The sequence below is a fragment of the Mobula birostris genome, chromosome 6 (assembly GCF_030028105.1).
Source record: "Mobula birostris isolate sMobBir1 chromosome 6, sMobBir1.hap1, whole genome shotgun sequence".
In the NCBI taxonomy this organism is placed as follows: domain Eukaryota; kingdom Metazoa; phylum Chordata; class Chondrichthyes; order Myliobatiformes; family Myliobatidae; genus Mobula; species Mobula birostris.
In genome coordinates, this window is record NC_092375.1 from 146,746,876 (window position 1) to 146,762,114 (window position 15,239).

Genomic DNA, 15,239 nt, shown 5'->3' on the forward strand with positions numbered 1-15,239 from the left:
CTAGACAGGATTCCCAATCATGGTCATCACAAGTAAAATCTGCCAAAAAGGAATGTATGGAATTTCCAGGTAAGGATAGGATTGACCAACATTATGTTACCCCGTGGATTGTTGACATAGGTTCATAAACTGAACATTGACATTTAGAGATACCACTGAAGAAAGTTTTAACACTTCCACTTTGTTTATTAAGGTAAAATATAAGAAATGTGCCGGGATTCTCCTCCAACCAAGGCCCTCCTGTAAATCTTTTTCCCAATATTGCTGCAATATGAGCGAAGTCCTCCAAACTGGAAGGGAGAAAAGTCAGACCTACCTGGCTTTATTGCAACTGTTTTATTTCATTCTAAACTGCTGTTCATTTCTAAACACCTTCAGGTGATTAAAAATGAAAAAATTTAACCTTTTCATCTGTTTTATGTTAATCTTTATTATCTTTGCACTAATACTGCAGGAATTAATGGCAAAAGTATTCTGAGTGCCATGAGAAGACATTCTCCAGATGGAAGGGATTCCCAGGTTAACCTCACCGATCAGCAATTTCCCAGCTTGGCTCCTATTGCTGCTGCCGCCTCAGCAACTTACTCTCCCGGTTCCTCTCGGTCTTCTTCTCAGAAATCCACTGCCGCTGCTCACTTTTCTCATAACTTCACTGGCTCCTTCAAGATTTCCTCTGCCTCATTGCTTAACTCTCAGTCTCCAGGTAGTCCTCTCATCTTCCTTTCAGGTTTGGCAAAGGATTCAGTGCTTGTTCATCTGTCAGATTAAACTTATTTACTAGAAATGCTGTGTTCATTATTATTATTTTTAAACTTGATCTTCCGTGTGAGCTGTAGGAAATGGGAATTGATTAAGAGGCCAAAATCAGCAAACCCAACTTGAAGTTTCTAAGCATTTTTATAATTTCAATGCATTTCCTCAAGCATTAGTAATTAAAACAGTGATAATATTAAAAGCCACTGCGACTCTTCATAGTCTCTGAAACTTTAAAATTGAAGTGCTTGATTCATTGCCAGACAATTGAACGTGTGCATTTTCCTTTATATATTGTTGAAATAGCAGATTATTTTTGTAACTTTGGTTTATTTTAATATAATGATGGTCTGTATTTCTTTACTTAGCAGACACTACCTTTGGAAGTTACATTAGCATAGTGTCTGGTGTCCAGTGAATGAATCAGTATTTGCAAGGGGTGCTGCCATAGAAATAATTGAATATCACTACTTCTACTCTTGTTGCAATTGAAAGTAATCACTTATCATTGAATATTCCTTTGTAGCAAAAACTTTGTTCAATTACGTATGTAGCTATAACTTTAAACATTTAAGTTGAATGCCTCTATTAATTACTGTGGAGGTCATAAACAACATGTGAAAATTAAATACTTGAGGTATGTTCTTTATTAGCTAAAATAAATAACAATTGGTTGTTATTTCTGTTTTAATTATTTAGTTTGTTTCTGTTCATATGCTGCTTGTGTGAGACTAATAGGCAGCACAGAAGATGATCAGCTTTCGCTGTAAGCAAAGCCATTTTAAACTTTTTGGCTAATGAACCAAATTTTGTTTATAAACTGTAAGTGAAAAGCACCAACATGATTTTGCCTTTAAAGTTTACATGGTTGACTTTTGACAATTACTAAAACTATATCGGGTAGACAGAAAATTGTGAATGAAATTGGCCACTTTGATTCAAATATTCTGAGAATTTTGTCTTAAATGATTCTGGGATTTTTGCCTCCAATAGTCCTGTCTGGTATAATCACTATATTCATTATTCATTGATTTTCCTGACAACTGTATTCCTACCAAAAAGATTCCTGTCAAGTTTCATTTGTTCCATGCTATATTGGCCATTTCCAATAAAAATTTAGCATAATATCAATCTTCGTTAAAATATAATCAACAGTTTCTGTTTTGTGTGTGTAGCTTTTGTTTAAATATGTTTACATGTCTTTGCCATTCTTGTCCACTTTATTTTCTGGTATTTTCTGAAATTCATTTTACTTCTCAGTAACTTTCATGTTTATTTCTAAATTATAGATAGTTATGGTTCCACTCTACACTGCCTCACTAGGTGATCTTCCTGCTTTGGCCAATACTCCTCTAATGAGTATTTATTATTTCTTCCTCCTGTTAAACCAGTTCCTTATCTTTATCTGCTGGAAGGTATTAATTTGAATCTTACCTTTTGGAGTTACTTAACAGTGTTACAAATTGAACCTTGCAAATTTAAAGGTTTTCCACATTCTCATTGGGTTGATATTCCCTTGTGGAAGTTAAGTAGAGATATCTCTGAAACCATGCTGATTGTAGCTGTGTGGATTCTCCTCGGGCTTATTTGTGATGGTTAACTATAATATATTGGAGCAGATTTAGGCCATTTGTCCCATCAAGTGCTGCACTATTCGATCTTGACTGATTTGTTTCCCTCTCAGCCCCATCTTCCTGCCTTTTCTCCATCATCTTGAAAATAAATTCTAATTGATGCTGTTGTGTTCCAATGTAGATATCCATGCCTGCATCTTACCTTTTTTTTATAAAATTTGAGAAGACATTAGTCTGCTTCATGTCCTATGGTGCATCCATTGTTTGAAGTGAATGGCCTTCTGCAGAATGTAAAGGCCTCCAAAACTACGTTATTCAACATCATTTATCCTCATGAATGTATTTGCTTTTAATCTGAGCATTGATTTCCATCTGATTAATTATGCTTAATTTATTTGGAAAGTAATTGAACAGGCGTATTTATTTCTTATTTCTGGTTATTTAGAAAATATCCACAATTCTTAGTTTCAAGTCTGTTTGCATTGTAATTTTTCACAGCATATGCTCTGTTGTTGTACTAAGCATCTTCTATATCCTTGTTTTTATTACATTTTAGTAAATCTCTGATCAAGCTCTTCATCTTCCTCTTAAACACTTCTTTCTTCCTCTTAAACACTTCTTTCTTCCTAAAGATTGCCCAGGATTTATTGTATCTTAGAATTCTTTGTTAATGTATTTAAATCATGTTGATTTGCCTGTTGAATCAGTCCTGATTACTTTATATTTTATTGTCGCCAAACAATTGATACTAGAACGTACAATCATCACAGCGATATTTGATTCTGCGCTTTGCGCTCCCTGGAGTAGAAATCGATAGTAAATATTAAAAATTTAAATTATAAATCATAAATAGAAAATAGAAAAGGGAAAGTAAGGTAGTGCAAAAAAACCGAGAGGCAGGTCAGGATATTTGGAGGGTACGGCCCAGATCCGGGTCAGGATCCGTTCAGCAGTCTTATCACAGTTGGGAAGAAGCTGTTCCCAAATCTGGCCATATTAGTCTTGCATAATCAGAATTTTATCTTTTATAAAGGTATGTTTGAACTGAACTCTCTGTAACATTGGACTAATCCTAATGATGCATATTGAAAACTGCTTCACCTGGCACCCAAGGACAAATTTAAGGAGAGAGATTTCTGCTTTCTTTTTATATTGTGTTTTGCATTTTTAGTGCTTGGAGCTAAATATTTCAAAATAATTCCATTGCACTGCTTCAAAATAAATGTGACCTGCCACTCTTAAAAACTTCAATATCTTTGGTTTTGTCTCAAGATTTTGTATAGCCAAACACCCAAGCAATCACATTGTCAATTTCGCTGACAAAACAGTGGTAGGGCTTATCACCAATAATGGTGAGATGACCTACAGAGAGGAGGTAGAGGATCTTGCGGCCTGGTGCCAGGCAAATAGCCTTTTCCTCAATGTCAACAAGACAAGTATCGATTTCAGGAAAATATCACACTGCTCACATTTCACTTCACATTGGTGGCACAGCAGTGGAAACTTTCAAACTCCTGGGAGTGCATATCTTGCATAACTTCTCATGGTCCCAGAACACATTATCCACAGTCAAGAAAGCCCACCATGTCTATCCAATTCCCATTAGGGAAGAAGATATGCAGCATTCATGCCGGAACCATCATACTCAAAACAGTTAGTTTCCTCAAGCTGTCAAACTGATCAACAGCTCCATCCATTAACCCACCCCACCACTACAACTTTATCACTTCCTGTCAGTCAGTCACCATATGTGCAAGTACTCCTGTACTTAGTGTCACTTTCAGTCAGTCCATGTATATAAGCTAATCTTATGTATTCGTATTTATCATGTTGTTTATTGTGTTTTTATGCTAAATCAGATCCAGAGTAACAAACATTTTCTTCTCCTTTACACTTGTGTACTGATGCATGACCATAAACAATCTTGAATCTTGAAGATATTTAGTAGAGCTGTGTTAAAGTGACCATTTTTCTGAGGGAGTGAATGTCTTTTTTCATAATCCAGGTGGCTTACTTGGATTTTTCTGGCCGTAAGCCTTCCTATGATCCAGACACGTGCCACTAATGCTTCACAGTGCGTCATGTTGGACTTTGAATTTGCATCTGGGGTACATCGATAAGACCTTTGGTAATTAGGACTGCTGCATTCTTAATGCTTTTCTATGCGCTAGAATGAGACTGTCAAAATCTAAACGGTTATATTTTTATAACTCCTTCAGAATTTGTTGCAAGCTTTATAAATTCCATCAGCATCAGCCAGTTTGCAGAAGAAAAGTGTGATTGTTGCAGGAAGCAACTCTTTCATGCCCCTTTTTTTTATGTCATTTGGATTGCCTCCAGACCCAGTTAATTTGAGCTTGGGAAAGAAGCCAGAATTACTTCATGATTGCACGATTGGAGCTCTAATACTTCACAGTACAGATGATGCCCTTTACCAAGGAAAAACAAGTATGTTTAACATATAGTCTAGTTAACCAAATCTGAATCTTTCCTCTAATGTTGTTACATTGCAACATGAAATACATAAAGAAACAAATCTTTCTTTAAGGTGTAGTTGATATTGGCCAATTCTGAGTGCAGAGATTTGCTTCTCTTCAATGTAGAGGTTTGTATTGCTCAAATCTTAAACATTGTCACAGGAACAAACTTTGCCACTGCAGAATTTTAAATGTTGTGAGGCTTCAGTAGTCTTGCTCATTATTTGTGAGCCTACTTTAAAATAAATATACAACAATGATTTACTTTTGATTTTCTTCTCCCAGAAGATAGATGTTGAAGTAAACTATATGACAGTTGACAAATGTGAAATAGCTATTTTGCAAAAAAAGCATAAATTATTAATGTTTTAAGAAGAGAATCAAGTTATACAATTTGTTCTTATTTGAATGGTAATGTAAACAGTTATTGTAAAGAAAGGTGCACTAAATCAGCACTAATGAATGAATTCAGCTAAACAGTGGTAGTGTTTCCATGTTTATGACATAGTTAGATTAAACTTATGTTTCTTTATTTAATAGAGGTCCGACATAGAATGCAGCGTAGTTCTTTTTTATTCAGGAGGGGGCTGTGGATTGTCAGCATGTGTTTTCCACTTTTAATTACCCTTGAGAAGGTGGCGGTGCTGTGCTTCCTAGAGTCACCACAGTTTATTTCAAGAGCTAGCTGCCACAGTGCTTTCTGCTTTGGAGTTCCAGGTTTGTGACACAGTGGCAATGAAGAAGCACTGATATATTTGCAACTCCAGATGGTGTGTGATTTGGGGGTAAATTTGGAAGTGGTTTTGTTTCCTCTTTCCTGATGTCCTTGACCCTCTGGGTGGCAGAGGTTGCTCATGGGGAAGTGTTGATGAAGCCTTGTTGAGTTGCTAAAATCCATCTTGTATACACTGCTGGTCCAGAGTACGAGTGGTAGAGGAAATGAAGATTTAATTTGGACTATAGAATGGAGTTCAAATGGGCTGTTCTGTTCAGAAGTACCAACTGGCACCTGTGTGCTACAAATGGGATTTGTCATGAATTAGCCAGTGCCTGAATGGGATGCTCCGTATTCTGAGAATCTGGAAATAGAATTGATTGCTCAGTTGTTGGGAGCATTCCATTCCTGACCTTATGATGGAAAGAAAGACACTGATGAAGTAGCTGAAAATGGTTGGAACCATGATATAAGGTGGGCGGGGGGGGGGCGTGCAGATGAGCAGTTTTGTTCCTATTGTTCTTATCTCCTGCAATGAAGTCTTGTGGAAGAGATGTCCAAGCACCACGGTCATCTTCCTCTGAGGCATGACTCCAACCAGCCAGATATTTTTCCTTTGATTCCACTGACTTCAGTTATATCAGTATTCATTTACTGCATGCTCTATTAAATGCTGCTGTGATGTTAAGCCACTCTCTCTTCTTCCCTGCTGTACAGATCTTCAGTCAGTGTTTGGTGACCGATGTGATGTGTTCCCCAACAAAACTCCAACCGGCCATTGATGGGCTGGTTATCTCTCAGGCATTACTGGATAGTTTTCCGTGTTGATGAATAGGTTCCTAATGTACCTACACAGGGACAGCTGAGCTGGCGATGCAGTTATTCCTGGATCATGTTTATAACAGCACAAAAGGGATTTCTAGAGTCATAGAGTCTTTCAGCCCATCACAAACATGCCAACATTTTCCCCATCTCCACTAATCCCTTTTGTCTTCATTAGGACTGCAACCTTCTATACCTTGTTATTTGTACTTGTCATAACTATCGTATTTGATTCCACCACCACATCTAGCAGCCCACTCCAGACATCAAGCACTTACTGTCTTAAAAAAATAACATATCCAGTTCCCTATAAAGCTGATTCATCTTAAACCTATTCCTTCTTGTTTTTGATACCTCAATTCAGGAAAAATAATTTAACTATCTACCCTCTGCCTCTCATAATGTTGTGTACTTCTTTCAGATCATCCATCAACCTCTTTCATTTGTGGAAGTAAGTAGTCCTTAATCCTGCCTATAGGAAAGGAGAAAAATCCAGAAATTATTAAAAGACAACTTACATTTCTAGAAGTTAATTTTATTAAGTAAAATGAAGGAAGATAACAAGCTATTCGACTGTATTAACCTTTCAAATCAAATGAAAGAGGTTGCACTACTCTGCCTGTTAATGCTTGCATGAAGTCACCTCTGATTTAGACATTGCAGTGTGCAGTCGCAAAACCCAGGACAACCCTGCCTTGCATGCAGGATGCAACCTTCAGTCTCTGTGAAATTCCCTGAGGGAAAAAAAGAAGTTGATGTACATATTACTGCAATATTTACTACACCAAAAAAATACTGGGAATTCAGTTCGTTTATTCACATACATGATAGTTGAAGATTGTCCTTTACACATGTTTTTAAAGTTACATCCATCCTGAAATAGTTACTTTATTCGCTGTTGATATTAGCTAATTTGTGTATTTACAAGCTAAACCAATACTGGTATAACAACATTGCATTTTTATAATTCTAGTCATCCATAATTATAATAATGAACTGTTATAATTATACCAGTATCAGAGGAAGGATAGGGAAGCTTTGGAAAGGATAGAGAGAAGTTTAGCTTGATGGATTAGAGGGCACGAGCTATAAGGACAAGTTAGACAAACGGGTTATTTTCTCTGGAGTGTCAGAGACTGATCACCATGAATACTCAAGGACACCTTAAGGTGAGAGGAGAAAGTTTAAGGAAGATGTGTGGGGCAAGTTTTATACACAGCACAACGTGTTTGGAACAGGCTGCCAGGGTTCTGATGGAAGCTGATATGACAGGGACATCTAAGAGATTTTTAGATAGACAGATGACTGAAAGGAATGGAATGATATTGGCCATCTGCAGACAGAAGGGATGTGTTGCAGCATCCAGTATACTCTGTTTAAACAGTCTCTGTTAGGTCAAAAATCTAGACCCAAAAGGCTCAGTATGTGCAAGTAGGTATTTTAAGAGGCAAACCTCACTGTAATAATATTCCAACTGAATGTTGCCCATGTGAGTTGGAGCTTTGTTGCAATAGTAATTTTGAATATATGAATATAAAATAAAAATGGTCCAAGTCGGAGAGATCAGAAGTGGAAATGAGATAGAAAACTATCATGGCAGGCAACCAGAAGTTCAAGATCGGGCAGAAGTGTTCCACATAGTGGAATCATTACAGTGGATTCTGGTTAATTGAGTCATCAGTTAATCAGACAGTTGCTTATTTGGGGCATCGCTTAAAGAACAAAACATAATCGAGAAAATTGCCAGGCTTTCCTTTGTTTACTTGGGACACTATGACGCTTAATTGGAGTAGGTGACTATTGCCGGACAGCTTTTAGCTAGTGTCAGTCACGTGCACTAGTGTGGCCATTAGACACTACAGTGTGCTTAGAACAAACAGTTTTTAAATGGCGTCAGTTGTGTGTCTTTTGTATTCAAAAAGCAGCAATTTTTGTCACTGATTGTTAGTGAGAAATAAGCAGTAAAACTATTCAGAATTGTTTTGCTCACTACAGTTTCAAGCATTTGGGCTTGCAGATGCCAGAGATGGCTGGAAGTGAAAATGAAATGATTTTACTACTTCAGCAAGTTAGGAAGTACAAAGGATTTGAAGGTATCAATGATCTCTTGAAGGTTACAATGAAAATGAAGATTTGAAGGATGCAATCATCATTAGCATTGTATGAAGGCATTCTGTTATCTCAGCTGGATGTCTGCACTGATTTTGTTCATTGCATACGCTGGGTGAATTCCTTTGTCAATAACTATTTGGAGCTGATTCATAATTGGATTTAAATTTGGAGTTTTATAGTACTATAGTGCCATTGGTAGTACTGTCCTTTGTTCTGTATATCATTTAAATATATAATTTGTTACCCAGTTCGTCTTTTTTTATACCTACTCTGAGCTTCCTTTGCATTACTGACCAAGACGAATTACACCCACCCCACGGTAACCACTGTTCCACTCATGTCATTCTTAATTGCTTTGGTACTTAAATTGCGAGTGATTTTGAAATTATTTTTGTGATAAAATATTGTATTTACTGTGCCGTAGAAATTATTTAGATAACAAGAGAATTCTGTGCTTAGATAATTTAGAAGAGAAAGTAAAATTAAATTTGCTATTTTTTTTATTAGAACAGTAAATTATTAATTTTTAGGATAAGGTGTTTTGTAGCATGTTGAGGAAAATATACTCAAAAGGTTTTCTCAAAAGTCATCAAAAAAGCTTAACAGTACAAACTTAATTTTCATGGTAATTGGGAAAATGGCAGTAGTAAAGCCCTATCTTTCTAAGTCCACAAACTTCATAAAAAGGTCAAGTAAATACTATAAGATTGTCATTGCAGGATAAAATGTAATGAAATAATACAATAATATATGCACTATAAAAGTTAATACATCTCAGTTTTAATCCTTGGTAGGCATTTTACTCTCTTGGTTTTCTAAAATTGAAGTTTATTTAAATTCAGCAATACTACTCAGTCTGCTGTGTTTGCACTGTGGATGAATATTGATACTCCTTGTTAGATTCTGTGTTGCTCAGCAGGTCATGATCTGCAGGGATGTTATTAACTGTCCACCATCAGAAGGCATGACTCTGTCAGAAACTGCTTGCTTGGCAAGGCTGACTGGTGAGCTGTCGAAGGAGATAGATTTGATCTTTGTTGGTACCAAAGTACAGCTTGGAATCGCATGTAATTGTTTGAGGGCACTAATTAAAACTTTCATTCCCTCACCAGGTTTGCCTTCCATAAACATCTTAATTAAATCTCAGCATGGATGTGGAAGTCATAGGTGTGTTACCAAAGGGCCACTATATTCAGACATACGGAAGCAAGGGAGGTTTTGCTTAGTCACAAACTCCCATCTGCCCAAATATCAAGGTCACAGTACACTTATGCAAGATGGTTTCAGGAACTCAGCAAGAGTGACTTTTCTCGCATGTTGAATTTGAAAGCACCTGCTGAATATTACTCATATCCTCAGTCAGTTTGAGCAGAAATGAGTAATCGGGGAATCTAAATCTCAATGGGGGAGTAAGGATAAAAGAAACTCCACAGAAAAATAAATCACTCCCTTATCATAAATGCAGTAAGTGGTTCTGAAAGAGGATCAAAGGTTCTTATTTAAAATGTTGTGAAGTATTTTCAAAATTTGTTTGAACATGAGTTGCAACATGTTGGTTAATAGGCGTTCTTGTTAATTTAAGGACAATTTAAACTGTGATAATATTTCTTGTTTGTCTCTTAAATTAAACAGCATGAATAATACATTAGAAATCATAAGTATTGTGAAACTTTTCAGTGCCACAATTTAGAGAACATAGTGCAGGTCAAATACACAATTTGTCGTCAGTGTGACATTTCAATTTCAATGTGATCAAACTAATTATGTTCTTTAAACATTGCAACATGTACAGAGAGTTCTTGGTATACTGAGTACAACTAATCACAGCAGGCTAATATTTTGGAGGAGTAGTTTAGAAGTAATAACTTATGAAGTGGTTTCTTGCTGTTTTTAATGAACAGTTCATTTTTTCATAAATTTAAGAAAATAAGGGATTTATTTTGTAGAGCACAATATTGTTAAATGAAAAGTTTGTATGTAGTGGTTAAACTGTATAGAACGTAATGATAGTTCAATGGAATGTTTAAATGTTTTTAGTTAACATAGTTTTACGCACACAGGCAGCAATTTTTTTCAAGTGCAGTGAGATTTATACATTCGTCACTAATTGTTTCAATTTGTATTACTTCAAAAAGTAGTCAGTGATTTTTTTTTCTTCATGGTTCATTACAATCCACATATCTTGCTGAAGTACACAAGTCAGAAAGTTAGCAAGTTTGATTCTTTTTCAGTGACATAATGACTCTCTGCTCAACTGACTCCATCCACTCCCGCCCTTGGGTGCTGTCTATTTGAAGTTTGCACATTCTCCCTGTAACCTTGAGTGTTTCCTTTGGGTGCTTTGGTTTCCATCCATGTTTCACAGATGTGTGGATTTGTAGGCGGCAGGTGAATGGTAGACGTGAGGGGAGATCAAAAATAACATTCGTGCAAGGTTTGTTTAGATATTTACTTAGTATAGACTTGATGAGCCAAAGGGCCTGTCTCCATCCTGTTTTTTCTGTGTGAGTCTATACATCACTGCTGGACTGAGAGCAGGTTTGCAGAGCTTTAAGTGCTGCCATAAGTTAAGAAGCTCTCATCCCACTTTATTGTTCAATATGCTGATCACAACAGAGGAACATAGTTGTTATCAGCATTTTTAAAGTTGGGAAAAGGATAATTAGCCAAGGTTCCAGTTCACCTTTCATTGACTTTTTGTTTGGCAGTATCCATGAATGCTACGTAAAGACCCCAGAGTATGATGTCTTTCAATATGAAATTTCCTACCAGTCCTCAGTTTCTCAAAGTTGGCCATTTGAATAAAATACAGGTATTGTTACATGTTCATATGAGCAGATGTAACATTTGATGATCTTTCCCCTATTGAAGTCATGAACTATTGGATGTAATCTCAAAATGAAGGGTCAGTCAGTTGCTTAAAATCAAGATCATGAGTAAACTGATTAGTTTATTCTCTCCCCAGATTGTGAATCTTTGGGGTAATCTGACACACAAAGTGTATTCAAAGCTGAGTTGGACTGATTTTTGACAACTGGAGAAACAAGGATTCTAGGGGCTGGGCTGGGAAATGGAGTTGGAGTTAAGGTTAAGGTCAGATCAAGCATGATGCTATTGAAAGTTGGGTTATTGGACTTACTGCAGGTCCCATTTCTTACATTGCTGTGGCGCGACATATACCCTTTATTTTATCATGTGGGGGGAAAATGGGAGTTTTAGTTTAGTTTATTGTGTCAGGTAATGTAATTGGTGGAAACATACATAATTCACAACCACTGACATTGAGTTGGGGTTTACTTGAAAAGGCTGGTCTGATGTGATGATGTAATTACGTGAATTACTGTTACCATGCTTTGCACTCAGTGTTTTGATTCCAATAAATGAGTTGTTACTTATTGTTTCTTGAACATTTAACGTCATTTATTTGCGAAAGCCTACATCCGATGCTCCAGGATGATTCTAAAGTTATTGGATATGTTGGGCAATGCAGTTGCTTTGAAACTGTTGGAGTTTTGGGAGAAAAATGCCATTGCTTGGTTTATACAAGCTGAGGCTGAATTTGCGCTGCGGGAAATCATAGCGGATCGCACCAAATTCTACGATGTGACAGCGTCGCTCAGCAGTTCCACAGCATCGAGAGTAACGAGTGTACTCAATCACCCACCTGAACATGATAAATACCAATCGCTGAAAACTCACCTTATACAGACTTATCAGAGTCTGAGCACACCAAACAGTTGCTCTGCTTGCCAGGCCTTGGTGATGCTAAGCCGGCGGAGCTAATGGACCACAAGCTGTCCCTCCTGGGATATCACCATCCTTGTGGAGTTAAGAAGATGCAAAGCTGGTCTGGCTGCCTTTGTTGGCTTCAGTCTTCCCATAACTTAGAGAAAATTAAGCTCATTGGAACTAGGTTCAGAGGCAGTGGATTGTTTTAGCATGGGAGTAAAAGTAGTGCTGAGTGCTTTAGGTGCATGGGAAAACTGGCTCAGTGGTATCAATTGGTGGCATGTGGATAAGGGAAAGGATGAGACTGATACGTCCTTGGAGATTTGAAGAACTGTTTCAGAAGTAAGAAAAATGGAATACTTTGTCACAGGACTGTTTAATTTAGTAACAGTGTAAGCAAGTGAAAGGGCGGTGCTGGAGTGTGGTTTGCTTGGAGTTCTGCAAAACGTGCCTGTGGCAACCCTTTCAAACCATGGACAGTGTAGCAAATTCATAAATCTGAAGATGACATAATGGAGACATAATCACTTTTCATAAGTGCATTAAACTAGTTAACCAAGTTTTAAACTGGACTAAGAGCTGTTGGTCCAAATCAGCCATACTGAAGGGTAGAAGAGTAGAGTGGTAAGCACACTGTCAATCATCCAGAAGGCAATAAAAAGAAACAATGTTCCATATTTCAGTTAGCAAAAATATCATCCAGGGTTTAATTTGGAGTGGATGGAGAACTACAAAAATCTGACTGGAGAGAAGTGGTGGGAAAGTTGACACAGGTCTAGAAGTGTTGATACGTTTCAGGGTGCCGGAGAGTTAGGAAATTTGGAAATGGGCCAGGAATTAGTCGGGCCAGTGGGATCTGGGCTGCTTTTTATTGGAAATGCAGGATGGTTTTAATGATTTTAACCAAAGCTAAGATTATTCTGCTTGGAGTAAATAAGGTTGATGGGGTAGTTTTCATTTATGAATGTTCAATTAATGAACTTTTGCTTTGGCACTGTTGAGTCTTCGGGCATTTCATAATTTATTACCTTCACTAAAACAGTGAATTCTGAAACCCCAGTTGTTCCCCATCCAGCTCTGGTGAAAGAAAGGGGCGAGGCAAATGGACAAGTGCAGCTGTCCAAATTAATTCATTTTTAGAGGCACTATTGATTACTTCTGATTCTCCAGGTGATGTCAAAATCAAGTTTATTATCATGTGCACAAGTACATTTATGCACAGGTGAAATGAAGAACTTAGTTTGCTGACAGCCAACACAGGTGCACCTCAAGGACGTGTGTGTAGCCCACTGCTTTACTCTCTACATTCATGACTGTGTGCCTAGCCCTAGTTCAGACACCATCTATAATTTGCCAAGGACACAACCATTGTTGGCAGAATCTTAGAGGGTGATGAGGAGGCATATAAGAGTGAGGACAACTTAACTGGTTTAGTGGTATTGCAACAACAACCCTGCACTCAAGTAAGATCAAGGAACTGAAAGTGGACTTCAAGAAGGAAAGTTAGGAGAACACTAACTAATCTTCATTGAGGAGTCAGCAGTGGAAAGGGTGAGCAGCTTCAAGTTCCTGCATGTCAACAGGTCTGAAGATCTCTTCTGAGCCCAACAATTATGAAGAAGACATACCTGTGGCTATATTTCATTAAAAGTTAGAGGAGATTTGGTATGTCACCAAAGACACTAACAAATCTCTACAGTTGTACTGTGGTTGCATCACTATCTAGTATGGAGATGCCAATACGCCGGGTCAGAAAAAGCAACAGAGGGTTGTAAGCTAAATCATGGGCACTAGCCTTCCCACCGACAAAAGCATTCAATAGATGATGACTCAAGAAGGCAGTATTCGTCACTAAGGACACTCATTGTCCAGGGCATGCCTTCTTCTCATTGCTACCATCAGGGAGGAGTTACAGAAGCCTGAAGTTACACACACAATACTTTAGAAACTGCTTCTTCCCTCCATTATTGGATTTCTAAACGGACCAATGAACACTACCCCACATTTTGCAGTTTTTTTTTCATTTCTTCCTGTAACTTAGTGTTTTTTATGTATTGCAGTGTAACAATTTCTCAATATATAGTATGTCAGTGACTATAAACCAGATTCTGATCACTTGCAGCAGCATCACAGGTTATTAAGCTTTATAGCTCTAAAATATAAAACTAATTGAAAGAAAAATACATAACAGGAAGATGTGTGTCTGATTCATTTTTTTTACTTTAGAAAGGCATACACATATCACGTGATGATGTATGCCATTCATGTCCTTTTACATATAACCTGTAATGTTATATGAACAACAAAGAATACTTTAATCCAACAATATATTTACAATATTACTCAAATATTACTGAAGTATTAAATAACACTCCTCCCTGCTTAGCTATAAACTCCAACTCAGTATATAGTGCATCTCAACTTATGTGTGTATGTATGTATGCATATCCTGACAAGGGAGATCACTCTGCTTGGCAGGTGAGACCTGGCCGTGAAATAATCTTAGGTTCTGGGGTCTCCTTTGTTGTGGTTGATTCTGGGACTGCGGAGGTGGTTCTGACAGCTCTGAACACCTTTCTTCTGGACTTGTTGGCATCCCGAATACTGCATGGTAAGCTGTTTATCTATCCCAGGACACCAGACCATACTTTGAGCTTTCATTTCGACCACCCCTAGATGACCGGCCTGTAGCTCCTCCAACACTTTAGCTCTCAGTTTGGATGGGACAATAACTTACAATCCCCACATAAGGCAACCTCCATTCTGGGCAAGTTCATCTCTGTGTTGGTAAAAATGGGTTAAGTGGGATTTCTGCTGCACATTTCAGCCATCAGGCTACGTAGACCTGAGACAGTGTGAGGTCTTTGTCTGGTTTCCCTTTGGATCATCTCTGCCGTAACAGAGGGACTTTTGATTTGCATTAGGGAGATTATATCATGAGGAATGTCCTCTTTTGTAAATTTTTCAGTTATTTCCTTTTCCAAGGGTAAATGGGACAATCCATCAGTATTTCTATGATTAGTCATCCTCTTGAATTTGATCTTGTAATTGTGTCAT

At 37.5% G+C, this 15,239-nt stretch overlaps 1 protein-coding gene across 7 annotated transcripts in view; it reads left to right on the top strand.

The window, feature by feature from the left end:
* The window catches only part of LOC140199449 (diacylglycerol kinase beta-like), a 566,317-nt gene that overhangs the window by 182,653 nt on the left and 368,425 nt on the right, over positions 1 to 15,239 (top strand). For 2 of the 7 annotated variants that reach the window (XM_072261555.1, XM_072261556.1), the window contains exons 6-7: positions 455 to 703; positions 4,668 to 4,775. The exons of 3 other annotated variants lie outside the window; for them this stretch is intronic. In XM_072261555.1, coding sequence (XP_072117656.1) covers positions 455 to 703; positions 4,668 to 4,775 — 357 coding nt within the window. The remainder of the gene's footprint in view (positions 1 to 454; positions 704 to 4,667; positions 4,776 to 15,239) is intronic. 2 more of the 7 variants (XM_072261557.1, XM_072261558.1) reach the window with 2 other exon arrangements.